Genomic DNA, 25,065 nt, shown 5'->3' with positions numbered 1-25,065 from the left:
CGAATGGAAGCGGCCGCTCTCGGCCCCTGGCCTGAGCAATGGAACCGCTCGCCCCGCCCTTCCTTCGCTCTTCTCCGCGCCCCAAACCACCCAGCTTCTTAGAGCCGGGAGTTCGGGTTTCGGAGCAATGGCTGCGACCTCCTTAGCCCAGCCGGCCGCCCCGCATGCAGTGCTCTCAGATGTTGAAGATAAACGATAAATGAATGATATGCGTGGCTTAAGCTCATTTATTCGCTCACCAGACATGTGCTCCTACATGTGTGCCACCTTAGCATAGGGTAGTGGGGTCATGGAAAAACCTAGTGTGGGGGCCCGGAATGGATGGGAATGGTGTCTTCGGTACCCCAGAGCCGGGAAGGGGCCGAGCTCAGATAGATGGAGGGAGGGAAGCGTGGGGCATCCACAGGCCTACACGGATGGAGGGCTCCAGCGGCAATTGCCCTGGGGAGATGCGGTGTTAGTCCTGCAGAAAGTGCAGAGGTCCGAGTAAGGGTGACCTGAAAGTCCTGCTGGAAGTGGCTCAATTCACCGGGGAGTGGAATTGGGCAGTATAGACGGGCCCGCCTGTTTGGGTTCAAAGGCCCTCAGCCCACGCCCATCACTGTCTCTGTTTCTTGAAGCTGGAAGCCCTGGAGGGTAGTGGGTAGAAAGAGGCACCATCTCCCTCTTTTCATACCTCCCCCTCTGTGACCTTGGGAAGTAACCTAGCCTCTCTGTGCCCCAGTGACCGCGTCTGTAAGACAGGGATTGGTACCCACGGCACAGGTAGTTGTGAGGATCACAGGTATGTTTTGGGAATGGTGTGTGGCACACTGTGGGTGCAATTTATTTATTTTATTTTTTTAAATATATATTTTACTGATTTTTAACAGAGAGGAAGGGAGAGGGATAGAGAGTTAGAAATATCGATGAGAGAGAAACATCGATCAGCTGCCTCCTGCACACCTCCTACTGGGGATGTGCCCGCAACCAAGGTACATGCCCTTGACCAGAATCAAACCCGGGACCCTTGAGTCCGCAGGCCGACGCTCTATTCACTGAGCCAAACCAGTTAGGACCGAGGGTGCACTTTAGCTGTTTTTGGAGCGAGCCTTTATTCCTTGTATCTCCTGACTCTCCCTTGCCTCTCTCCTGTAGGGAGTACCTGACAGGCTTCCACAAGCGGAAGGTGGAGCGGAAGAAGGCAGCCATAGAGGAGATCAAGCAGAGGCTCAAGAAGGAGCAGAAGAAGCTCCGGGAGGAGGTGCAGAGGGGAGGGCGGGAGAGTCTCACCCCAGGGGACCTGCAGCCTCGGATGCCTGAATGGGGCATCTGCAGGGGTGAGGGGAGGCGTGAGCAGGCCTGGGAAGCATTTGTACAGGTAGAGACACCGTGGGTCCAGGTCTGGGGAAGGTTTAGGATGGGATCTCCTGGTCTTTCACTCACTCACCCTGGAGGTGAGCAGTGCCCCTGCCTGAGGTGTGGCTGGACAGCCATCATACTCACTGTGTTCCCCTCCCTTTTGGTTTCAGCGCCACCAAGAATACCTGAAAATGCTGGCAGAGAGAGAGGAGGCACTGGGTAAGTCCCATCCTTGGCCTGACCTGGAGAATAGCCAACAGGCCTGGGGTTGTTAATCCCTTGGTGGGTGGGAGGATAGGGTTGCCGGGGCTGCACGGAAGCTGACTTCCTTAACTCTGAGGGTCTGGGTGATGACCCCGGGGACAGGAGTGGTCCTTGGGTACCTCTAAATGTGATGGCTCAGAGACAAGGAGGAGACCCTACCTCTTGGTAAACAGATTCTGAGCAGACAGCCCAGTTTCTGAGACTTGGAGGGACTGGGGATAGAGGGAAAGGGGCAGCAGCTCCTGGTGTCACACTGGGCTTGTCCTAGGCGGGAACCATGTGGGCTGAGGGTTTCCTGGGACACAAAAGGAGGAATTGGATAACTTATAGCATTTGTTGGCAGGCCAGGCACTGGAGCCAGTGACCTCCCAGATACTCTCCTACAGAGTAGAGGGGGCATTGCACTCCAGGACTGGGAGGGGCTGGGCCTGGTTACTTATGCCCTAGTGTTGAGGCTCAGTTCTGTGCTCACCCTGAACAGAGGAGGCGGACGAACTGGACCGGCTGGTGACGGCAAAGACAGAGTCAGTGCAGTATGACCACCCCAACCACACAGTCACCGTGACCACCATCAGTGACCTGGACCTCTCAGGGGCCCGGCTGCTCGGACTGCCCCCGCCTGATGTGAGTGTCACCCCAGCCCTGGTCCATGTCATGGAGAGTCCAGTGCACAGGGTTCTTACCCTCTGGGCCCGGACAGAACCCTGGAGTCTGGGGCTTCCCAGGCGAACTCAGCCACTGAGCGGCTTGGGGAGCTTGGGCTTCTCTTTGCTTTGCCTCTTCCTTTCATCAGTACATTGAGGCTCGCTAATGGCAGCACCTGCCTTGTGGGATTTCTGTGAGGTTGAAAGTGGAGAACCCATTAGAAGCACTTAAGATAGCTGTTTACTGTGGTCACTCCATTGCATGGTAAGCAGCAATAATAACACGGCACATCTGAGTGCACTGACAGTGAGTTTTCAACCTGTGGGCTGTGAGTTATTAGCAGGTTTCTAAGAGCACTAAAAAAAAAGAAAGGAAGGAAGAAGTAGCCCTGGCCGGTGTAGCTCAGTTGTTTGGAGCGTTGTCCCATACACCAGAAGGTTGCCGATTTGATTCCAGGTCAAGTTTGTTCCCAACCATCTAGGCTGCAGGTTTGTTCCCAGTTGGGCAACCAGTTGATGTTTCTCACATCGATGTCTCTCTCTTTCTCTCCCATCCTCTCTCTCTAAAATCAATAAACACATCCTCGGGTGAGAATTAAAAAAAAAAAAAAAGAATAGAATTATCATTGAATATCGGAAAGCATCTCAGTAAGTTAGTTTCAGTTAGAGTCTGTCTGTCTGGGTTGTGTAGGAATTTGTATATATGTATATAGTAGGTCCTCAGGTTACGTCAGAGATCCGTTCCTGCAACACGACATAATGTGATTTTCGTGGTAAGTCGGAACCCACCTACATAAGCACCTATGTCACTCACATGGAGCACATACACAGCAGTAATGAAGTGAAACAGTAAAAAAAAATTGAAAGAAAACAATTCCTGACCTTTTACTTGTGGTAAATAAATAATAAAAAACATAAAGCACATATGTCAAAACGACGGAACTTTTTTTTTAAATAAATAAATTGGAGATGGCGACGTAACCACGAGACAACGTACGTCGAGTCTGACGTAACCCGAGGACTGTCAGTACACAGTCGCAGGTAAACCACATTTCCTATCGTGGGTTACAGTGTGCTTATGTCCTGGAGCCACTGCCTTGCCACGCCTTATTATCCACCTTCTATTTTGTGCTCCATCTTCTGAAAGGTCTGATGCAAAGACAAGTTTTGTCCCCGTTTTAGAGTTCTTCCATCTGTGAGTATTGCGTGCCCACTGGAAACTGAGCCAGCGGAGGCTCTGAAATACAGCTCTCCCTTGTGTAATTCCTGCTCCAGGGCATACAGAGCCTTCCCTGAGCCCCAGCCCAGGCCTGGGAGGTGGCGAATCGTGCCCCCACTTGATAGAGCCACGATTGCCTGGCCTCCCAGTCCACTGCTCTCTGTGACAATCTTTGTCCTCTGCTTCTTTAGCAAGGGGCCGGGCCTGGGTCTGAGGAGGAGGTGTCATCCATGGAGAAGCCGACCAAAGCCTTACCCAGGAAGTCCAGAGAGCCCCTGCTGTCCCAGCGGTGAGCCTGGCCTGTCCTCCCCTCTGAGCCTGCTCTGCATGGCTGCCCTGGTGATCTGGCCTGCAGAGCCACCGCCCGCTGGCTTGCGGGGAGTGCTGTGGGTGGGGCAGGTATGGGGCCTCATGTGGTCCTCAGCTTCTCATTGTCCCCCATCCCCACTCCAAGAACGGCCGACCCTGGAAGCCCTTCGTACCTGGGGTAAAGACCTTTCTCTCTCTGAGCTGAGGAGCTGGCTGGCCCTCTGGGTCAGAGCAGGCTGCCTTTGGAATGGACTTGGTACTCCCGATATCGTGAGCTTGTCCTGACTTCCCCTTCATGAGCTAGGCTGTCAGTCAACCCCCACACAACCTTTCACTTACGCCCTGTTCCCCAAGGTAAACACAACCTTTCACTTAGGCCCTGTTCCCCTAGCCTCACTGCCTCCCACCCTCCCGCAGGATCTCCTCTCTCACGGCATCACTGCATGCACATAATCGCAAAAAAGTCAAGAAGAAACATCCTCGACGAGCCCAGGACTCCACCAAGAAGCCCCCAAGTGCCACTCGTACCAGCAAGACCCAGCGCCGCCGGCTGACCGGCAAAGCCCAGCACAGCGGAGAGTGAGCCCGAGAACCAGGCCAGGCCCCAGCCTGGGCTGCAAGGATCTGTCCCGCCTCTGCTTGGCTGTCCCCGTAACCCAGCCTGCACTGACACCGGGGGCTTTTACCCCAGAAGAAGCGGGCAGCTGAGAACTGGCCTCCCTCAGGAGGAACCTTCTGAGCCACATTTGGAGCATCTTCCTAAATGTATACACCACTGGGCCTTCCTCAGATTTTTGAAACTGAGTGCACTGTGGTTTGTCCTTGGCCCCAATGCCATGCACCAAGCGTAGGCTGCTGGGGTGGTGGGCGTGGTCAGAGAGTTGGGTCCATCCCACCCGCCAGCACTTTCCCTGTGGGTGTGAACAGGCAGCGTCAGGTCTAGGCCCCCTGACCGGGGTGCAGACCAGCATGACCACTGCTGGAATCCAGAGTCCACCTGCTGCTCTGGAAAGCGGGCAGCTGGGGGGTGAGCAGTGCCAAGCTTGCCCTTTACTAGCTGAGACTTGCAGTCTGTCCCTTCTCCTTGGTCTTCGTCTCCTCAGCTGAAATTGAAATGGTGGGAGCAGATGACTCTTGGAGCATCCCCCACCCCCAAACAGGCAGCTTCTCGGGCGCTAGGAGTGAATAACCTTTTTAAAGAAAATGCATCTTGTCTGAAAGTGTGGCCCTTTCCGAGCAGACCCCTCGGGAGTCCAGCTGGTGTTCTGCGAGGCTTCACACTCCTTCCAGGCCTTCAGATTTGGCCTCCGAGCTGATGAAAGCCACCCTTGTTCCTGCTTGTTAGTGACCCCCTCACATACTCTGCTGTTCCCCTGACCAAGAAGGTAGAGGAAGCCAGAGCACTGTCTGGAGCATCGTTGACTCCCCTCTAACCACTTACTGGTGATTCTGAGCTGGGGCACAGGGGTTTTGTGTTGCACCCTGGTCAGGACCCTAACACTAGGACTGAAAGGGGAGTGAGATGTGCTCTCATCCCCAGTGAAGTTCATGACTAGTGAGAGATGGTCACGGTGACAGGAGAGCTGTGATGGGAGCACAGCTGCAGGGTCTGTGGCCTTGGGATATAGGAGACGCCTGGAGGAGAGGGAGTTGAAGTCTGTGGGGCAGGCCTTCCCCCTACTCCTCCCAGGGAAGGCATTCCAGGAGCAGCCGCACCCCACCATTGGGCAGGCTCAGGAACAGTGGCTCTTAGGCTGCACCTGGGGGTGGGCAGGTGCTTTCCCATGTCGCCATCAACACCTCTCTGGTGATATCTGATGCAGTTCTGAAGGCCACACCTGGGCATGGGAACGCACAGTTCAGGGCTTCTGGCCAGGAGGCCTCGTGACCTGCTTCTCAGCTCCTTCCACCCGCTCCTCTTGTTGCCTTCTGGTTGTCCCCTCCTGTGCTTGGGTCAGGTGACTCAGTCCCACTTGGTTGCCTCCGTCCAGGGCAGAGCCTGCTATCAGGCTCAAGGCTGTTCTGGTGCTCAACCCAAGATAGCGGAATGTGACCCCAGCCCTCACAGGCCCCCGTGAGCAGGAACAGCTAGGCCTGGGCATCAGTGGACGGCAGAGTGTGGATTTGAATATGGGCCCTGTCACTTGACCACTGTCTGAGCTCCTCACTCTGCTGACCTCCCTGGGTCTGTTCCCATGTGTAGGATGATAGGAGACACCTACCTCCTAGTGTTGCTTTAAGGCTAAAAGGAGACCTGCGTGTGGACCAGTTCTCAGCACAGTGTTCTCCGGTCGCCTTCAGTGCGTGTGCAGTTGCTGCTGACTGCCGAGGCATCTGACCTGGTCTCTTCCCATCCCCAGTGACATGGGGTCATGTATAACTTGTACCTACAACTGGTGAAGTTGGTTAGTATTCTCATCGCTCTCACGCGTGCCACTGGTTCCTCCAGCAGACCCAGGACATTGAGCCTGTGGCTGTGCTAGTCCTAGTGTCGGCTGTGGTGCAGTCAGAACCTTCTGGAGAACTTGTCTTCTCCCAGGAGCGCCTCTCGCCATGCCTACCTTTGGTTCTTTACTCCTGCTGCCCCCCATCTCCTGGGCCCTGTGGGTTGAGGCCTCTAGCAGCTTTATCAGGTCATGAGTCTCTAAAGCGGTCAGTAAAAGCAAGCCTGGCCGCTTTGGATCACTACTGTGCAAGGTAACCATGGGTTGGAGCCAGCCCTGATGGCCCTTTTAGAGACTCGTGCCTTCCTGTCCCTGCTCCATTGGGCCACACTCCCCTGCATCTCTATGTTGCCTGCTAAGAACATGTGATTCTCCACCAGGCCTGTGGGCAAGGAGAGCTGGGATGACCATTTCCACTTGGCTGAGAGGAAGCTGAGGCTCAGTGGGGTATAGCGGGAACAGAACCTATCCAGCTTCCCCAGATCTCTGAGGAGGGGTGTCCCAGCCATAGGAAATGGCTTGAGCAAAAGTGGAGATAAGCAGAATTCAGAGAATACAAAGGGGGATGTGAGGCTGGGACTAAATGGTGATGCTTCCTTGGCTGCCACCACTACACCCTTAGCCCTGAGCCATTCCACAGAGGGGGGCAACCAGGCAGCTCCAGAGCTGGGAAGAAAGCTCAGCACAACCCACCAACCTGCCCCTGAATCCTCTCTCCCTTCTTTCCACTCCAACCTCTGCATCTGTCCTCTCAGCTGAAAACTCTCTTCCCAGGTCCTGCATGCTCACTGCCCCATCTTCTCCAGGTCTTCACTCAAATGTCACCTTTCTCAGTGCGGCCTTCCCTGACCATACCAACCACTCCCACCCCCTCCCTGCTTCATTTTTCTCCTTTGTGCTCATCACCGGCCAGCACACTCCATATATTGCTTATTTATCTAGTTTGTGGTCTGTTTGTCTCCACTGAAGTATAAGCATTACAAAAGCAGGAGATTTGATCTTTTGTTCACTGATATATCCTCAGTACACACAACTGACAAAGGTAGGGGCTTCATAAGTATTTAATGAATTTGTCAGGAGGGCCACTGTGAGTTGGCTTCAAATTTTACTGATGGGTGGGAGCTAGAGGGCTGGCATCATATCCGAGCTTCAAACTCAAACCAAGTGCCTACCCCACCATAGGCTCAGAGAGGTCAAGGAACTTTCTCACAATCACACAGCCAGGGAGTGCCAGAGCCAGATATTGAACACAAGTCTCACTATTCCCTGTTCTGCTTACAGTAATTGGGACCAAGCAGAAAGCTCATTATTCTTGTTATGAAGCTGTATCTTCGCTTGTTCCATCCTGGGCCAGAATGACCTGTTCAGAGGCTGTCTCTCCCACTGGTCAGTGGGCTCCTCATCTCAGAAGGAGCCACATTTTGTTCATGGTACCATCTCCCCAGTACCCAGCTCAGCATGCTAGGCCGGGTACATGTGGATGTCTGACTGGATTGTGAGGATGCTCTGTGGACCACGGTAGAGGCAGACATGCAGGGCTTTAGTCGTGTCTCTGCCACTGTGTGACACTGGAAAGTTAGTTAATTTCTCTGATCTTCAGTTGCTATGAAATCAAGATCTTTGTACTTTGTACTCCAGAGTTATGTCTTCATAACTGGAGATTTGGTCCAGGAGCTGCCACATGGTGCAGAATAAAAGTTAGCCTTTTAAAAAATGTTTTTATTAATTTTAGAGAGAGAGGAAGGGGCAGAGAGAGAGAGAGAGAAACATCGATTGGTTGCCTCCTGCAAGCACTCGCACCCGACCTGGGATCAAACCCACAACCTGTACATGTGCCCTGACTGGGAAGTGAACGGGTGACCTTTCAGACCAACTGAGCCACACTGCCTAGAGCAAAATGTTAGACTTTTTATTTTGTTAAATGTATTTTATTGATTTCAGAGAGGAAGGGAGAGAGAGATAGCAACATCAATGATGAGAGAATCATTGATAGCTGGAGTGATCGAGCCCACAACCCGAGCATGTGCCCTGGACGGGAGTCAAACCCAGGACCCTTCAGTCCCCAGGCTGACGCTTTATCACTGAGCCAAACCAGGTAAGGCAAAGATGTTAGACTTTTTAAAAGGGGAGAGCTGTGCATGTGAGTGAACGTCGCATTAGTGGAAATGTGCAAATAGAGGTTGAAAACCCTTGGGTATTTAATTTTATCCTCACAGGTAATATTACTAGCCCCATTTTATAAATTAGAAAACTGAGGCACAGAGAAGTTAAGACTCTCGCCCAAGGTCTAGGCAGAAACCAGGTTAGCGGACTGTAAGGGGAATGAACCAAAGGGGAAGATCAGAAGGAGCCATGGAGGATCCAGACCCGGTTGCTCAGGCTTAACGTGCAGTGGGTCCCGCGCTCAGAGGCATCTGGGCACCGCCCGCCTCCGCCCCGCCCCTTGTCCTCGGATTGTCCAATCGCACAGTCTTCATGTAAATAAAGAACCTAGAGAGAGCCTATGAGAGGGCGGCAGAAGCGTGGTCTTCCTCCTCCTCCCGGGCAATGCTCTGATTCATTGTTAAAAAAAAGAGGCTGTGACCTCCGTACCCAACCCTGGCACCCCCTTGTGCGTGGAAACTCGAGCCGAGGTTAGTTCTGCGCGTTGGAAAGGGTGGAGGGGAGGAGGGTAAGTGGGAAAAGGTAGAGGAGTGAGGGATATGGGGAGGGACTGGCGGACTGGCTGAATGGAGAGAGGTCTAGGGGTCCATTCTCCGGGTGGGGCATCCGTGTCCTCTGCAGGTTTTTCATTGTTATATCCGCATCTAAACTGCATTTCAGAGAAGGATTCTGCCAATTGGTTGCGGGGGAGGAGGAAGCGGGAGCAGTGAGGGGGACATGGAGTAGAGTCCTCTACATCCGCCCCCAGGGAAATGAGCAGCGGTCTCCATCCCAGGAGATACTCCTTTATGTGGTCAAACTGGGAAAGAACTGCCGGGCTGGGCGGAACCAAGTCCCTCCTGGTCTACCACTGGGAGCTGGGAGCAGCGATGCTGGGAGGAGAGCCCAGAGAGGATCAGAGACCCCACCGGGGGTCAGTGGGTGCCCCACCCTCCTCCCCACAGACGGTGCCCTGCTGCCTCCCAGGTCTGATGATGGAGAAGCCAAGAACCTTCGCCCTGGCTGCCCCAGCGGAGGACATGAAATTCCCCAGCTCTCGGGTGAGATTGGCAAGGAAGGCCTGATCCCCTGGGACGCTGTGGAGGAAATTCTCCAGGTGAGGAAAGGTACGGGCAGTGACTTGGGGTACCATAGGGGCAGGTGTGTTTGGGAATATGGATTCCTCTCCCCCCCACCCCCTCCTGGGGCTCTGTGTGGGTTAGGAGGGCATCTTCAAGTCACTCTTCCCCCCCCCCCCCCCCCCAGGACATGACAATGGAGCTCCCAGTGGCACAGAAGGGAGAGCCACAGGCACAAGTCAGAACACCAGGGTTTCTCTTTGGCCAGGCTCTGCCACAAACTTGCTGTGTGACTTTAGGTACTTACTTTTGATCATGACTTTGTCCTCAACTCTGAAAAGACCTGTCTGGCCTTTTGCCTCCCAGTATTTCCCAAAGGACCTGTGTGAGTTGGCAGTGTGATCCAGTGCCCCTCACTTCCACCTCCTTGTGTGTGTGTTTGGGGGGTGAGGGGGAGGTACACAGACCTGGGTTTGAATCCAGTTCAGCCACTGGGACCTTGCAAGTTATGGAACCTCTGTGAGCCTTCCTTGCTTCATCTGAAACTGACATGAATTTTATCCACAATGCAGGATAATTGTAAGGCAAGGACACTCCAACTTTGTTTAAAATGCACACCCCTAGGCCTCACCTCCAGAGAGATTCTGAGTAGGTGGATATGGGGAGGGACCTGGGAATATGCATTTTATAAACAGCTCTACTGAGTCTAGCAGGGTCCTCGGAACACACTTGGAGCAACACTGCAGTAACGACTAGGAAGCATGTGTCAAGTGCTTGGCAGAGTGCCTGGTGCTTAGTAGGTGCTTAATGAGTGTTTGTTGAGTGAATACATGAACAGATGAATACATGGATGAATAACCTTATTTCCTTGGTCTTTGTCTGTCCAGGGGCAAGCTGGGGCTGGGGTCCGGGTGCACTACTAGCCAGTCACCTGGTCCTCGCCTCCCTGCTCCATTCTTCCCGGGCCCCACCAGTGGGTTGCAGGAGCTGCCCTGGCCTGACTCACCCAGTATGGAGGGGGAGGCTGGGAATGCCTCCTGCGCACACTGCGAGGCCAATGTGCTTGCCCAGAGCTGCTGTCAAAACTGCTTCCACCCTGAGGAGGCCTACAGAGCAAGGCACCAGGTGGGCCGGCGCTCCTGAGTGGTCGGGTGGTCTGGGATGGGGGAGGCCGTGACGGGCTGGGGCCGGACTGGGACACTCACTTGCAGTTGAACCCAGACACTGGCTTTCCTCCTGGGCAGAGCCTCAGTTTTTCCATCTGTTCAATGAAGTAGTGGGACCATGTGAATGTTTCCCAAATGCCAGTCATTCTCCCGATTTTATGGGTTTGTGTTTTGTTTGTTTTTTTGCCATTGCCTCATGTAATCTATTACATACCTTATTCTTTAAATCAACTCCCTTTTCGACTTCCACTAAAGCAGAACTTTACATCACCACCACAAATAGAAAACTAGGACCATATCCTTTATATAAAAGGTTAAAAAGAAGGAAAGAGAAAGATGAAAAACAGAAGTGTCTTTAAATTCTAACTAGAGAATTTGTTGGCCAAAGGTTCTGAACCTGAGTCCTGCTGTCTGTTAAAAAGGGAGGTTGCGGGGAAAGGGAGGAGGTTGGCAGGTGCTAGAGAGATGTTCAAGATACCCCAGCAGCCACTGCAAAGGTTCTCCTTGAAGGTGTTGAAGGAGTGAAGCATTTTCTCACTTTGGGAACCATATGGTCTTGGGCCAAGTCCCCGCACACATAAACCCAGAGCTCCTGGTACACACACTATGAGAAGCGTGGGACCCTGAATTTCCATGGGCCCTTCAGCCTTGGTGCATCATGGCTCTGTCATTCCCACAGGGTCCTGAGGCTCCTCTTAAGCCTGGCAGCCAGCACCATGCAGGGGGTTAGGCTGCAAAGTGACCAATATCAGTGAGTCATTGTTCAGCTTTGGAGCCACACAGCCAGCGTTCCAGTGCCAGGTTTGCCATTTCCCCGCCGTGTGACCTTGGGTCATTTACCCTCTGGCTTCACTCTCCTAGAGAGTAAAGGCAACAAGGCTCCTCACTCAGGGCATCTGGCACTGCTTAGCCTCAGTCACATGTGGCTAATTCAATACGCCTTAGTTCCCTCTCCCTCCTTCCTGATCAGGCAAACCAACCTGGGAGATTCCTTTTTGCCTGTCCTGAAACCTGTGGTAACAGCTCCCCTCCCCCCAAGTTCAGGGAACAGCGGCCGGAAAGCTCAGTGAGTCCATCTCCCATGCAAATCACCTTCTCCTGATGGGTGGGGAGATGGCAAGTCAGGAACAGGAGAAGAAATTTTGATTCAGACAGGTTTGGGTTCTAGGGTTAGTCCCTCCACTTCCCGGCTGAGACGGGCCAGTTCACATGTTCACACATATTGAATAGGTGCTTCACGTGTGCCAGGCATGATGCTAGATGTTGGGGAAACAGTGATAAGTAACACAGACACAGTCCCTGGTTCATGGGGCTTGCAAACTAGCAGGAGAAATGGAAACTAACTAATCGTGCAAAGAATTACGGTTGTGGTAAAGGTAGCAAGGAATAGCAAGTGGCATGAGGATCAATGATTGGTTTCTCCAAGGAAATGACATTCCAGCTGCTTGGTAAAGGCTATGTGGGGACATTGGCCAGTGAAGTTAGGGGAAGAGGAGAGGAAGGGAACAGTAGGTGCAAAGGCCCTGAGGCAGAAAGGAGGAGGCACATTGGAGGATGGAGAGAGGCCACCAAGAGGGAGAGGCACAGGAACTCCAGGACAGTGTTGGAGAATGAGGTGGGGGCTGGTCTCCCCGGGCTTCCTGGGGCCTTGTAGACATGCTGACTTCCAACTTTTTCCCGAGAGGCATGGGAGACACTGAAGATTTTAGATGGGAGTGATGTGATCAGATTTGCATTTTCCAAAGTCACTTTGACTGCAGGACAGAGAATGGGGTGCAGGGAGTGAGAGTAACTCAAGGTGCCCTGTGAGGAAACGGTGTTACTCCTGCCAAGGATGATGGAGACTCTGAGATGGAGAGAAATGGACACATTTCAGAACTAATTGAACAGGGGAAACTAAAGGATTTGGTACCTGAGGAATGTGGAGGGGTGAAACGTGGCTGACTTCTAAGTTATTTCCTGAGGCAGGTACTTGGGATAGGAAGTCCATCGGGAGTGGTTGGGGGCGGTGAGTGAGAGGTGCCTGTGGGCCACACTGTAGATGAGGGAAGTTACTGAGTTATGGAGCTGAGGAGCCAGACCTCAGTGGGAGATAAAGGCTCTCGAATCATCAGGATCTGACACTGATGAAAAGTCTTGCTCATGGATATGTGGTTTCAAACATGTAGAGTCACAAAATCTGTGTTTCAGAAGCATCCCCCAGCCTGGATGAGGTTGTGTGGGGCCCAGCCGGAGCCTTAGTTAACCTGGGCTCCAACTCTTCCCTGGGGGCCTGGAAAGATATCTCTTGCGGGTGGAAATAATTCTGACATCTTTACCTTGGAAGATGCAGGAATGGCCCAGGCCCCTCCCTGAAGCTTGTTCTGGCTCCCCTGGGATCCCAGCTCTGGATCTGCCTCTACTCTGTTCTCAGCTGAGTCCCACAGGCCGGGGGAGGGCTTATCCCTGGAAATCACATGGCCTTGAGCAGGTCACGGCCAGGTTCTGGGTGGAGGGAGGGAGCCTTGGTGGGAGGGTCGTGCTGTGTGCCAGGTACTGCACATCCCTTTTTAAAGTATTTATTCCTATGTGTGTTTAACATTCTATTGATTCAACACTAATAAAATTCTATTTCATCTTTATACGTTACCTATTATATTTAAGATGTACAAACTAGACACTGTTCTAAGCCTCTTACAAATATTAACTCCTTTCATTCTCATAGCACCCCTAGGAGGTGGGTCCTCTTATCATCCCTGTTTTGTAGATGAGAAAACCAGGCTCAGAGAGGGGAAGCCACAGGCTGAGGTCACCTAGCTGGGAAGTGGAGGTGCCAGGATTGGGCTTGATGTCTGTCTGAGGCCAGAGCCTGTGCTGACCCGCCAGACAGGAAATCAGAGCCAGGGACTGGCTGCTGGGCTGCTCAAGTGGGCGATGGGTATGATGGGGGCTGGGGGTGAGAGCAGGAAGGAGGTTCCATGCCTGGCTGGGGTCTTATTGGGCTCAGCTGGGCTCGGACCCCTTGGCAATGCCCAGCAAGCTGCTCCCGCCTCATTCATGCTGCGAGGTCCCTGGGGTGGCCCAGGCGCCAGGCCGGGCTGTGGATCTGACACCTCCCGCTACGAGCTCTGATCAGAATCTGGCTCCAGGGCAGGGGGCGAAACTGAACCCAGACGGGCTCCTCTGGCTTGGATGGCATGGCAGACACCCTAGCCCCACTCCTTGGCCTTGCCCAGGACCTGCCAGGGGCCACCTTCTTGGAACCCAGAGAGTCTGAGCCCACCCCGGGGTTGTGTCCAAGCTGTGGCCTCAGCCCTGAGCTCTGGGCTCCAGGGTCCCCAGGGAGCCCAGGCCCAGGCCCCCGCCCTGCCAGCTCTCAGGTGAGCTGTGGGGATCAGGTTCCTGTGGTTTCATGTCCTGCATTGTTCTTGGCTGGGCCCCGGCTTATGAAACAGTAATGAGGGGCCCCTGCTCCCGCAGCCGGCCCCTCTAAGGTTTCTGCTGCCTCGGCCGCCGCCGCCACGGCCCAGAGTCGGGGCCTGGGAGGGCCGCAGCGTGGGGGCCTGAGCCGGAGCCCCCCGGGGACGAGGGTGCTGACAGCCGCCAGCCGCCACCGCCGGAGCCCGCCGTCCAGGTAACCCGAGAGGAGGCGGGGTGCAGGGTGCTGTGGCCGCTGTCTCCCACCACCAGGGGAGGGCCCTGCCACCCCGGGAGGTGGGGAGGAATGGGGGGGCCTTCCCGGAGGTGAGCAGCCGTTCCCCCTGGGTGAGCCCAGCACCAGCCTTCACAGGTGTGGCCTCAGTGAGGGCGGAGGGAGAGAGAAGCCAGCAGTCAGCTCAGGGCCTCGCCTCCACCCTGGGGCCCCCTGCCCTCCTTCAGTGGGCAAATCTCTCCGATGAGGCCTTCTTTCCCCATCTCCTCCCTCAGACAGCCTCTTCCTCCCTCCCTCTGCAGGCTGGTTTAACCCTTCTTCCCCACCCTCCTGCCTCCTCCTTTCTAGCTACAGAAAACTCTTTGGTCCCTTCTGTGCACTTCATGTCCTCAGGCACACACACCTACGTATGTGCCAACACATATAAAGGAACTTGCATGCACTTATGCAAACATGCACTAGTGTACCCCCCCCCGCCTTGCATACACATGCATGCACGTGTGCACAGCTGCACACACACAGGCCTTTATACGCCCACATACCTGTACACACGTGTGCATGCACACACTGTACCTCGGTCTGCCCTCAGCCTGGATCCCCAGGGGCGCTTCCAGCCTGATGGACAGCTCTCCTGAGAAGTCTGAGATCCTAGGAGGAGATGCCTGGAGACTTCCACACCGCCTGGTGGGGGGAGGGGCCGCGCAGGGGGAGGGGAGCCCCCACGTGGGCCATGAGGTGCCTCCTCTCTGCAACTCTGTCCCAGGAGCCCGGGAGCCCTCCAGGTGCGGAGGCACCCTACTGCGACCTGCCCCGCCGCCCGCCTGCATCTGAGGACCTGCACAGAGCCTCAGCCTCTGGGTGCCAGTCTGTGGTGGGCCTCGGCCTTGGGCCAGAGTCCGAGAGGTGGGTAGAGCTCCAGGGCCTGGGGAGGGGCTCCCTGGGGTAGCCCTCACTTACCCCACCCCACACCCCTTCACAATGGCAGCATCCGTCTATGGTGGCTGCTGGCGTGGGTCACATGGTCAGTCCATACAGCTGGGCACACGGGCATGTTCCTGGGGCCCTAGCTCAGCTTTATTCCAGGGTGCAGAGCACCCACGCACCCACCCTGCCCTGGGCATGGCTCACAGCCTGCTTACATTTCCTTGTTCCCTTTGCACAGCTTTAAAAAATTAAACAGGTTTACCACCCACCTGTCTGACTGTGCATGGCTCCAGGCTCTGGGATTCCCTCCACCCCCATCCTGAGCTGCACTGAAGTCCCTTTGGGGCTGAGGGGCTTTGGGAGGGCATGGCTGAGGGTCTAGAAACCTGGGGTCCTGTTTTAGCTTCATCCCTGTTGGGCTGTAGGACCTTGGGCAAGTTATTCCCTCGCTCTGTGCCTCAGTTTCCCCATTTGAAAAATAAGAAGAATTGAATCAAACCAGCATTGCTTTGGGAATATGTGTTCCTCACAGGTAGACATTTTTAAAAAAAACCAAAAGCTCTGCCATCAAATAGTTTCAGAAAGTCTGGGATCCACAGAGTTGGATGTCTTTCTTTCCTTTTTTTTTTTTTTAATTGATTTCAGAGAGAGACGGAAACATCAATGGTGAGAGGGAATCATGGTTTGGTTACTTCCTGCACGCCCCCTACTGGAGATGGAGCCCACAACCCCGGCATGTGCCCTGGCTGGGAATTGAACCTGTGACCTCCTGGTTCATAGGTTGATGCTCAACCACTGAGCCAAGCCAGCTGGGCTGGATGTCTTTCTTGCAGGACTTGTCAAAGCCTGAAGTTTGCAGACCATAATTGTGCTTCTGAAGGGGGGAGGTAGACGGTAGACGTGTGTAGTATGTCCCAAAGTTATTTGACTGAAGGCCTCTTTCTTGGGGGTCAGCACCCCTTTCCATCTTGCAGGCCAATCCGTGGGCTACTCCTTGGGGATACTGCCAGCTCTAAGCCTGCTAAGGCCCGTGGCCACCCTCGCTGGCTTCCCCTAAGCAGGGCTTTCTCTGCAGCGCCCTCCCTTGGCATCCAGACTGGTGCCCCTGCCACTGCCCCTGGAGCTCTGCTACCTCTCAGAGCCCCCCATTAGCTCAGCAGTTATGTCTGGGCTTCCTGAGCGTGGGTCCCCACTGCTGCTCCAGTGACAGAGGGTCGAGGCTGGCGCCACAGCCCTGGTTCACAGTGCAGCGCTGCCCTTTTCTAGTTCTGTGATCTTGGCCAGTCCCTGGGCCTCTCTGAGCCTCAGTTTCTTCATCTGTAAAATGGGAATCATTACACTCATTTCAAAGAGAGGCTGTTGTAGCTAAACCAGGCAGACATAGAGAGCCCTGGTGTCAGCTCCCTCTTCCCCTGTAATATGAGGTGTGTGTGTACCTGGATGGGGGTGTTACTTCTTAATTCCCATAACTTTTGGGGGAAAAGTCATGTGTCTGTCTCCTCTCTCAGGAGGCCAGCGACAGGGCTCCCTGCAGAGGGCCCCTCAGGCACCCCCAGGAGCAGGAGCTGGGACTCCGAGGCAGTGCCCTATCTGGAGGGCCCAGCCTCCTCCCTGTGCAGCTTCGACAAGGGCCCCGACTCTGGCACCAGCTCCAGCCCTGACTGTGACGCCCCTGATGATACCAGCAACTCGTCCTCTGTGGTGAGCTGGGGGCGGGAGGCTGAGGGCATGAGCAGATCACCCCTCTGTGCCAGCCCCGAACTCCCAGAGGAGGCCTGGGCCTCACACCAGGGACCTGGGCCAAGGGCCCCTGGAGGCCTAGTGGGTCAGGCTGCCCCGACCACCCCATCTGGGAGAGGTAGGGGCCGGTGCAGGAGGGCCGGGCTCTGCCTATGAAATAATGGAGGAAGGAGTTTTGGTTGATGGGCGCTCCATGTGAATCACCAATGGGCTCAGGTTGCCAAAAACTCTCAGGTCACAGGTCACAGAGGGCCAGGAGGTTGGGTGTTTTGTCCAGAGCAAGGATGAGATTGGTCCTGGCCCTGCCTTGGTTACACACCACTGCACCCTATGACCAGCGCTGGCAGAGGACAGAGGGAAGGGAGTAGGCTGGGGGTGGGGTGGGTGCTGGGCAGAGCTGGGCCGTTTCCCTGAGAGAAGAAGGAAATCAGGAACTTTCTGGGCATTCACCCCTCAAAGGGCCACCCCAGGGTAGAAGAGGCAGACTGTCTGTGAGACCTCCAGGAGGAAGTGACAGGGAAGTGATGAGGTGGCCAGCATGGGCTCAGGAAGGCTCACCACCCTGCTTTATGGCACTATTTGGGGGCAAGAGAACTGCGACTCAGAAGGAAAGCAATTTAGTGGAAGCCGTACATCTGGGAAATGGTAGGGCAAGGCTTGAAACTACTTCTCTCTGGATCATGGGGTTGTCTCTGGGGCGGGGACTGCTATGCCAAGGCCCTCCTACCACATGGTGCACCCTGGGTTCAAGTCCCCTCCCACGTAAACCATTTCCCAGCTGTGTGATTTCGGGCAAGTTCTTGGCTCCACAGACTGCCTACCTCAGGAGTTGATTCAAGATTAGTTGAGTTGACACCTGCAAAGAGCCCAGCATAGTGCTGGGTATGCAGTAGGTGCCCTTTCAATGCCAGGTCCTTTCCTTCCTTCTACCCATCTCATGCTTGGGGTCTCTCTTCTTAACCTCCAAGCACGCTTTCTCCTCTCCTTCCCTGGCAGGACTGGGACGTTGTCAAAAGGCGGGAAGAGGCCCCCGGCGGGGACGAGATCACCGAGATGATCCCTCGGAAGCTGCAGGAGGGGTCAAGAGCTGACAGCACCCAAAGGGCTCCGTCCGTCCTCACCCGGTCCCCTGTGGGAGGAGACACTGCGAGCCAACGGAAGGAGGGTGAGTCCTTCTGCCGGACCAGGTTGGTTCCTGTGACTGGATGGAGTGATTGCTAGGGGCCATCTGGGTCCCTGGGCACGTCTCACTTTGCTGGCTCAAGTCCTAATAATAGTAACAGTCTCATCTAATGATGGAGCAGGCAAGCTGTCCATGCAACCTGCTTTACATACATCTCCCACAGTTGGTGGGTTAGGATCTTCAGGTTGCAAGCGACAAAGTAGCTGAGTAAAAAGTTGAGGGGGAGCCTGACCAGCATGACTCAGTGATTGAGTGTTGACCTACGAATCAGGAGGTCATATTTCAAGTTCCTGGTTTTGGGCTCGATCCCCAGTATGGGGCGTGCAGGAGGCAGCCGATCAATGATTCTCTCTCATCATTGATGTTTCTATCTCTCCCTCTTCCTTCCTCTCTGAAATCAATTAAAAAATAGATTTTTTAAAAAAGTCTAGAGGGAGATGACTTCAGGCATAGCTGGATCCAGGTGCAAACAGTATCAGAAATCTGGCCTCTGCTCCGCTTTCTTCTGTGGTGGCTTCATTCTCAGCCAGACCCTCCCCCATAGTGACATGATGAGCAGCAGCAGTGCCAGGCTGTATCCTACTTGCTTATCAACTTCCACAAACAGAAGGTACAATCTTCCCAACAGATGTAGCTAAAGTCCTAGGAAGGCTTCTCCAGGGGACCCAGCTTGGGTCATGTGCCCAATCGGGGGATCAGGGGTAGGGTCAGCCCCCTGCACAAACCTATGGCTTGAGAGTGGGGAAGAGGGGATGGCCCAAAGGAAATCAGGGTGGTGTTCCCAAGGGAAGGGGAAAGGCTGCTGGTCAGGCCAAGCCCAGAGAGTCACGTGACGCTGGCTCCCACAGCTTGGGCCCTCCCATCACTGCTGCACTGTGTTGCTCCTGATCTGCATTTCCAGCATCGTCAGGGTTCGGGGATATGGGCCCGAGCATCCAGGTCCTACCCTGGTGGGCAGGCCTGGCTTCCTATGGCTCCTATAGCATCCTATCACCAAACATGCCAGTGCTAACTATGCACAAACCTGGTACCAGACATTGGGTGTTCAGGAGGAATCACCTGGTCCCTGCCCAGACGCTCACCCCCCAGTACAGCAGCCCAGGACGGAGGAGGAGCAGAAGCACGTGCCCTGCTGTGAGCAAAGGGCTGTGTGGGAAGTGGGGGCAGAGGACAAGAACTTCTTTCCAGCCAGGGAGGGACTCACAGAGGAGTGGCTCCTGGACATGGTGCTCTGGCTGAGGAAACAGCCTGGCCAGGCATGGAGGTGTGAATGGGGAGTACTCTGGAATGTGCAGCTAGAGCACAGTTGCTCAGACCACCCTGGGCCAAGGAGTTTGGACTCACTTCTCTAAGGAGTAGGGAGCCATGGGAGGATTTGGAGGAGAGGAGTGATATGATTGGACCTGTGCCTGAAGAAATTCACCAGGGCAAAGTGTGAAGGATGGAGTGGAGCAGGACGAGGCTGAGAAACCAGTAAAGGGACTGTTGCAGCCACTGTAGTGATAACTGATTCAGGCAGGATTCACCGGCTGATGCTAAATTCCTGGGTGAAAGGTGGTTGGGGAACAGGATATTCACACGATCTCAAAGTATCACCCCTCAGATTACACGTCGATTACAGAGGGAAAAGGCGCCCTTAGGATGGGAGGATCTGGCAGATCTTCCTTAACCAAGTGACTGCTCAGCATCCCAGCGGGGGCAAAGCAGCGTCAGGTGCGCCCATGTGAAGCACGGGGGGTCACAGCATCCTTTCCAAGTCTTCTGGCTAAAAATGCACCGCCTGCATCTGGTCCCACCAAAAGACGAAAAAGGCCTGGGGAACTATTCTCGAATAAAAGAGGCTACAGAGGCAGAGAAGCAAATGCCATGTGGGATCCTGGAGAGGAGCAAGGATAGAAAAAGTTATAACTGTGGAAGACATTATTGTGACAGCCAGGGAATTTGAATATGAAGTGTATGTTAGATAACAGTTTCGGACCCACGCTGTATTTCCTGAGTGCGGTGGTGGGAGGAAATGGTCCTTGCTCATAGGAGATGCATTAGGAGAGCATTGGGGGTGAAGTGTCATGAGGTCTTCAACTCTCACATGTTCAACAAGATAGATGATAGGAAGATAGAGAGATAGACACAGGTAGATGACAGGTAGGTAGGTAGGCAGATGCGTGGATAAAGCAGATGAGACAAACTGTTAACAGCTGGTCACTCTGGGTGAAGAATTGCTCTGTGGGTGATGGACACACCGTTCCTGTAACCCCTCTGTAGCCCGTTGCAATTGTCCAAGGGAGAGATGGAGAAACCTGAATTAGGGCGGTGGCTGTGCGTGAGGAGGGGACAGAGAAGGAGAGAGGTTTAGGAGGTGGACTTGATGGGACTGGGGACAGGAGAACACACGGTCCCAGCTGCTGGTCTGGGTGTATGTGTGGACGGCGATGCCTTTCACTGACCATGGAGAACTGGGGAGGAGGTGCAAGCAGTGTGGGCCAAGGTGGATCCAGAGCCTGGGAAGAGGTGTAGATTCGGGGAAGAGGTGTAGATTCAGGGAAGAGGTGTAGAGCCGGCTGCTCAGTGATGGGTCAGGACCATTCTCTGGCTACTCCTTTGCTGATGCCTCTTCCTCCGCTCGACCTTCAAATATGGATGCCCCAAAGCCTGGTCCTGGGCTCCCTTCTCTCCTCTCTCTGACAACTTGACAACACCTGGCTGTCAACGCTATCTGGAAAAATCGGCATCTCCTGGGTTCACACCTCTGGCCTTGATCTCTCCCCTGACCTCTATCTAGTTCATTGTACAACTGACCTCTTCACTGGGGTGTAGGATAGCACCTCACACTCAACACAGCTTCTTCATTTCACTCATTCGATAAGTATTTATCAAGCACCTACTGTGCCAGGCCCTGTCCTAGTGCTAGAGAGCCAGAGGGGAGAAGACAGACAAGACCCAGCCCCTGGAACGGGCCCTCCAGTGGAGAGAAGCTGACAGAAAACAAACAGGAAGCCAGAGCAGAGAGCGGCAACTGCTTTTGGGAGAATTAAGACAGGAAACGGTGAGAGTGACTGGCCAGGTGGACAGGGAGGGCCTAGGGCAGTGATGGTGAACCTATGACACGCGTGTCAGAGGTGACACGCGAACTCATTTTTTTGGTTGATTTTTCTTTGTTAAATGGCATTTAAATATATAAAATAAATATCAAAAATATAAGTCTTTGTTTTACTATGGCTTCAAATATCAAAAAATTTCTATATGTGACATGGCACCAGAGTTAAGTTAGGGCTTTTCAAAATGCTAACACGCCGAGCTCAAAAGGTTCGCCATCACTGGCCGAGGGGGATAGGGGGATGGCATTGTGGCTGAGGTCTGAGTTCACAAGCAGAAGGAACAACCAGTGCAGAGGCCCTAAGGAGTGGACAGAGGTGCTGGGTTCGAGAAGCAGAGGAAAATGGGTGGAGAGGAGGCCACCAGCCACCCAACTCTCCCTCCAAACCTGTTTCTCCTGCAGTCTGTTCTGTGTCACCACCCGCCCAGCAGTTGGGCCCCAAATCCTGATTCCTTTCTTCCTTCACCCTTTCGACCACCAGCAGCTCTGCTCAGCGCTGCCTTCAAAACACACCTCCAATCTGTCCCCGTCTTGCTGTCTCTACCATAACCCCCTGGCCAAGCCACCATGGCTGCCGCTGGCCAGCATTATTGCCAGAGCTCCTCAACTTCTCCCGCTCCTGCTGGCCCCTTCAGTCCATTCCCCCGACAGCAGCTGGAGCCATCTTTTAAAACATTAATCAGCCCTGGCTGGTTTGGCTCACTGGATAGAGCATCGATCTGGGGACTGAAGAGTCCCGGGTTCGATTCCGGTCAAGGGCATGTACCTTGGTTGCAGGCACATCCCCAGTAGAGGGTGTGCAGGAGGCAGCTGATCGATGCTTCTCTCTCATCGATGTTTCTAACTCTCTATCCCTCTCCCTTCCTCTCTGTAAAAAATCAATAAAAAACAAAAACAAAAAAACCCACAAAACCATTCATCAGATCTTGTCACCTCACTGCCCCATCCCACTGCCCTGTCCCCTCAGGCCCTGGGGACACTGTGGTGAGAATAACATATGGAGACCCAGCGCCTCCCTGGTGTGAATGGGTGATAGGCACCTGCTTTCTTGCTCTTAAACACATGAGCAGTGGGTGGGGGAGCCTCCTCTCTGACCTGCTGATCAAAGGCAGTCACCTCCACTGTCCACCTGGTGGCAGGGGCCCAAATTGCAGGCAGGGTGCCAAGGCCCAGGAGGAATTAGCCAAATCCAAGATGCTAGAAACTCCTTGACATCCCTCTTGGGGCACCTCTCAGTTTGCAAAGCACGCTCTCCCCTCACCGTGCATTGCCTCTTCTCTCTTAGATCCGGGTGGTGGGAGCCGAAGCGCCGGGCAGCACTGGGCGAAGCTCCGGGGAGAAAGTGGGCACTTCTTGGAGCGGCACCGGGCTTCCTCCGCGACACCACAGAGTGGACCTCGAAGTACCACCCCCCAGGCTTCCTCTCTCCATCGCTCTGCCCAAAGGGACGCTGCCCAGACGGCTTCCATACAACTTGATGCCCCCCGAGCTTCCTCTCCCTCCCAAACAGCCCAACGGGACAACCCCAGAACCTCATCCACCCAACAGGACACCCACAGGGCTTCTTCCACGCAGCAGAGCACCCCCAGAACAGCCTCTCCCTCAAGAGTCACCCAGCGGGATAACTCCAGAACCTCGTCCACCCAACGGAGCAATCCTCGAGTTTCCTCTTCCTCCAGAGCCGCCCAACAGGACAACTCCAGAACCTCTTCTACCCAACAGGACAACCCTCAGACTTCTTTTTCTGCGTGTACTTCTCAACAGGAAAACTCCAGAACATCCTGTGCCCAGAGGGACAACCCCAGAGGCTCCTCTCCCAACCGGACCACCCAGCGGGAAAACTCCAGAACTTCCTGTGCCCAGAGGGACAACCCCAGAGCCTCTTCTCTCAACCGGACCACCCAACGGGAAAACTCCAGAACTTCCTGTACTCAGCAGAACACCCCCAGAACCTCTTCTACCCAACGGAACAACCCACAGTCCTCTTCCTTCCGGCGGGACCACCCCGGGAGCTCCTCCCCTCAGTGCTGCACCCCAAAGAACAATCCTGGGCCATCATCTCCCCATCGCTCCACCCAGCGGAATAACCCCAGGAATCCTTCTCCCCATCGTACTAACAAAGACATCCCCTGGGCCTCCTTTCCCCTCCGGCCCACCCAGAGCGATGGTTCCCGGACCTCCTCCCCATCCCGCTCCAAGCAAAGTGAGGTTCCCTGGGCCTCTATCGCCCTTCGGCCAACCCAAGCTGACAGGCCTCAGACCTCATCTCCCACCAAACCAGCTCAGCGTGACTCCCCCCAGTCCTCCTCGGGCCCTCCACAGCACAACTCACCAGCCCGGGCCTCTTCTTCCTCGCACAACCCCGGCCCCCACAGTGCCCCCCGGACTTCCACGCCTCTGTACCTCACCCGAGGGGCATCACAGACCTCTTTCGAGTCCTCCCAGCCTCCCTGTGCCGTGTGCATTGGACACCGGGATGCCCCCCGAGCCTCTTCGCCACCTCGCTACTTGCAGTATGACCCGTTTCCCTTCTTCCCAGACCCCCACGCCTCTGAGAGTGAATCCACTCACCACGAGCCGCCCTATATCCCCCCGGCCGTGTGCATCGGACACCGCGATGCTCCCCGGGCCTCCTCACCCCCTCGCCACACCCAGTTCGACCCCTTCCCCTTCCTCCCAGACACATCAGATGCTGAGAACCAGTCGCCTCAGCATGACCCTCCCCAGTTCCCCCCGCCTGTGTGTATCGGATACCGCGATGCACCCCGGGCCTCCTCCCCTCCTCGCCAGGCCCCTGAGCCCTCCCTCCTGTTCCAGGATTTCCCCAGGGCCAGCACCGAAAGCCTTGTCCCCTCCACAGACTCCCTGCACGAGCCCCCCCACATCCCCACCCCTGTGTGCATTGGGCACCGAGATGCACCCTACTTCACGTCCCCCCCACGCCAGGCTCCCGAGCCCTCCCTCTTCTTTCAGGACCCCCCTGGGACTAGTATGGAGAGCCTGGCCCCCTCCACTGACTCTCTGCATGGCTCCCCAATGCTGCCCCCCCAAGTGTGCATCGGGCACCGGGATGCACCTCGAGCCTCCTCCCCACCCCGCCACCCACCCAGTGACCTAGCCCTCCTGGCACCCTCACCTCCTCCAGGCAGCTCAGGGGGCTCCCGGGGCTCAGCACCCCCTGGGGAGACCAGGCACAACTTGGAGAGGGAGGAGTACACCGTGCTGGCTGACCTGCCCCCGCCCAGGAGGCTGGCACAGAGGGAGCCAGGGCCCCAGGGCAGCAACGGGGGCCGAACCCGCAGCCCTGGCCGCGCAGAGGTGGAGCGCCTCTTCGGGCAAGAGCGCAGGTGAGCCCAGGGTGGGGTCAGCCAGGTGGGCTGGGGAGGAGCCTCAGCAGCAGGACAGGTGGAAGGTTCAAGGCTTAGGTTGCCGGATGGAAAGGGTTGTCCCCTGCCCTGCCACTTACTGGCTGTGTGACCTTGGGCCAGTCACTTCATCTCTTTCCCTAAGTTAAGAGTTTTTTTTTGACGATGAAGTGATATTGTGCAGAGCCTGGTGGTTAAGAGCAAAGACCAGGGTCAGGCAGGCTGGGTTCAATCCCGGGTCAAAGCCACTCCCCATCTTTGTGACCTGGTAAAGTTACGGCCTGAGCCTCAATGTCCTCATCTATACAATTCGAACGTTATCCATTCATTGAAATGAGGTTAAGCTCTCAAACCCTTAATGTGATCCATAGTCACAGGTTTGTTTATTTTTTCCCCTCCTTATGTGAGGGAAGAAAGTGCCCATGGTTTTTTTTCTGCCTTAACAAAGAAGACTCGTGGCTACCCATGCCTCTTGGAAAAGAGATGTCAGGTTAAACTATATAGCCAGAGCCATTATTGT

At 54.9% G+C, this 25,065-nt stretch overlaps 2 protein-coding genes across 5 annotated transcripts in view; both read left to right on the top strand.

Annotated features, from left to right (window-relative positions):
• The first annotated feature begins 6 nt into the window (after positions 1–6).
• Positions 7–4,581, top strand: NOL12 (nucleolar protein 12). Of its 3 annotated transcripts, none has more exons than XM_014530814.1 (6): positions 7–246; positions 1,138–1,243; positions 1,512–1,560; positions 2,087–2,229; positions 3,660–3,757; positions 4,195–4,581. In XM_014530814.1, exons 1-6 carry the CDS (start codon positions 200–202, stop codon positions 4,358–4,360), a joined length of 609 nt encoding a protein of 202 aa, XP_014386300.1. In that variant the 5' UTR covers positions 7–199; the 3' UTR covers positions 4,361–4,581. The 3 variants fall into 3 exon arrangements, with proteins under 3 accessions (XP_014386300.1, XP_014386299.1, XP_005883280.2); XM_014530813.1 differs by having other exon boundaries at positions 7–258; XM_005883218.2 differs by lacking the exon at positions 7–246 and adding an exon at positions 285–480.
• A 5,716-nt stretch (positions 4,582–10,297) lies between these two features.
• The window catches only part of TRIOBP (TRIO and F-actin binding protein), a 54,569-nt gene continuing 39,801 nt past the window's right edge, over positions 10,298–25,065 (top strand). Inside the window, exons 1-5 of one of the 2 annotated variants that reach the window (XM_014530811.1) lie at positions 10,298–10,567; positions 15,003–15,142; positions 16,672–16,864; positions 17,900–18,068; positions 22,466–24,527. In XM_014530811.1, coding sequence (XP_014386297.1) covers positions 10,454–10,567; positions 15,003–15,142; positions 16,672–16,864; positions 17,900–18,068; positions 22,466–24,527 — 2,678 coding nt within the window. In that variant the 5' untranslated portion in view covers positions 10,298–10,453. The remainder of the gene's footprint in view (positions 10,568–15,002; positions 15,143–16,671; positions 16,865–17,899; positions 18,069–22,465; positions 24,528–25,065) is intronic. The other variant, XM_014530812.1, reaches the window with a different exon arrangement.

The sequence above is a fragment of the Myotis brandtii genome, unplaced genomic scaffold (genome assembly GCF_000412655.1).
Source record: "Myotis brandtii unplaced genomic scaffold, ASM41265v1 scaffold78, whole genome shotgun sequence".
In the NCBI taxonomy this organism is placed as follows: Eukaryota; Metazoa; Chordata; class Mammalia; order Chiroptera; family Vespertilionidae; genus Myotis; species Myotis brandtii.
Note: the sequence above shows the minus strand (reverse complement) of the source record. Positions and strands in the feature narration are given on the sequence as shown.